At 39.8% G+C, this 741-nt stretch overlaps 1 protein-coding gene and 1 long non-coding RNA gene across 4 annotated transcripts in view; one reads left to right on the forward strand and one right to left on the reverse strand.

Moving 5' to 3' along the window:
- LOC116693373 (1-phosphatidylinositol 4,5-bisphosphate phosphodiesterase gamma-2) overlaps positions 1 to 741 on the forward strand; it is a 28,653-nt gene that overhangs the window by 20,325 nt on the left and 7,587 nt on the right. For all 3 annotated transcript variants that reach the window (XR_004332913.1, XM_032522297.1, XM_032522298.1), the window contains exon 26: positions 83 to 185. Coding sequence is in view for 2 of the 3 variants with exons in the window: in XM_032522297.1 (XP_032378188.1) it covers positions 83 to 185 (103 nt within the window). In the remaining variant the exon portion in view is untranslated. The remainder of the gene's footprint in view (positions 1 to 82; positions 186 to 741) is intronic.
- LOC116693494 (uncharacterized) overlaps positions 1 to 741 on the reverse strand; it is a 20,803-nt gene that overhangs the window by 9,819 nt on the left and 10,243 nt on the right. The gene's annotated exons all lie outside the window — the stretch shown is intronic.

Below are 741 nucleotides of genomic sequence, written 5' to 3' on the forward strand. Positions count from 1 at the left end.
GGGGGGGGGGTTATGTGTGTTTTACTGTCGGTCTGTCAGCATCACTCTACAAACAGGAAGTGGTTTTTCTGTCCAATCTCAGATCAGACAGCAGGTGGAAGTGGAGAAGAAGGCAGTGGTTGCCATGGAGATGTCAGACCTGGTGGTCTACTGTCAGCCGCGCAGCAAGGAGAAGGACCGCTTTGGTAAACACATGCACATGCTGAACACCAAGACCTGTGAACTCAAGCCACATGATGATGTGTCAAGTTTACCACAGCTTCATACAGGAAATATGCTCTAACGCATCCGTCTGTTTCCTTAATGTCTTAGGCTAGTTTTAGCATTACTTTAAAACTAGATGTTGTCTTTGTAGCCACTTCATAAGAAGCTTATAGTTGAACCCCAAATCTCTAACACCCAGTTATGCATGGCACTGCACCTGAAACAATTTATATGGTAACACTTACTTTGCTTCCACATAGGTCAGTTTGAGACAGTAAATACCGTATATATATATATATATACAGTAAACGTATATATTAGGTTTTCTATAGTTAGTTTCTGTATTAAAAAACTATAGAAAGGTTGTTTGCATCCTACATTCAGTAGCTAACTAGCAACAACCAAGAACCACCGGATAACTACAACCTGCTAACAACATGTTAAGCTAAAGATATTCAATATGACTACATATTGTATGTACAGTGGGGTTTGAAAGTTTGGGCACCCCAGGTAAAATTTTTTATTAATGTGCATAAA

The sequence above is a fragment of the Etheostoma spectabile genome, chromosome 8 (genome assembly GCF_008692095.1).
Source record: "Etheostoma spectabile isolate EspeVRDwgs_2016 chromosome 8, UIUC_Espe_1.0, whole genome shotgun sequence".
In the NCBI taxonomy this organism is placed as follows: domain Eukaryota; kingdom Metazoa; phylum Chordata; class Actinopteri; order Perciformes; family Percidae; genus Etheostoma; species Etheostoma spectabile.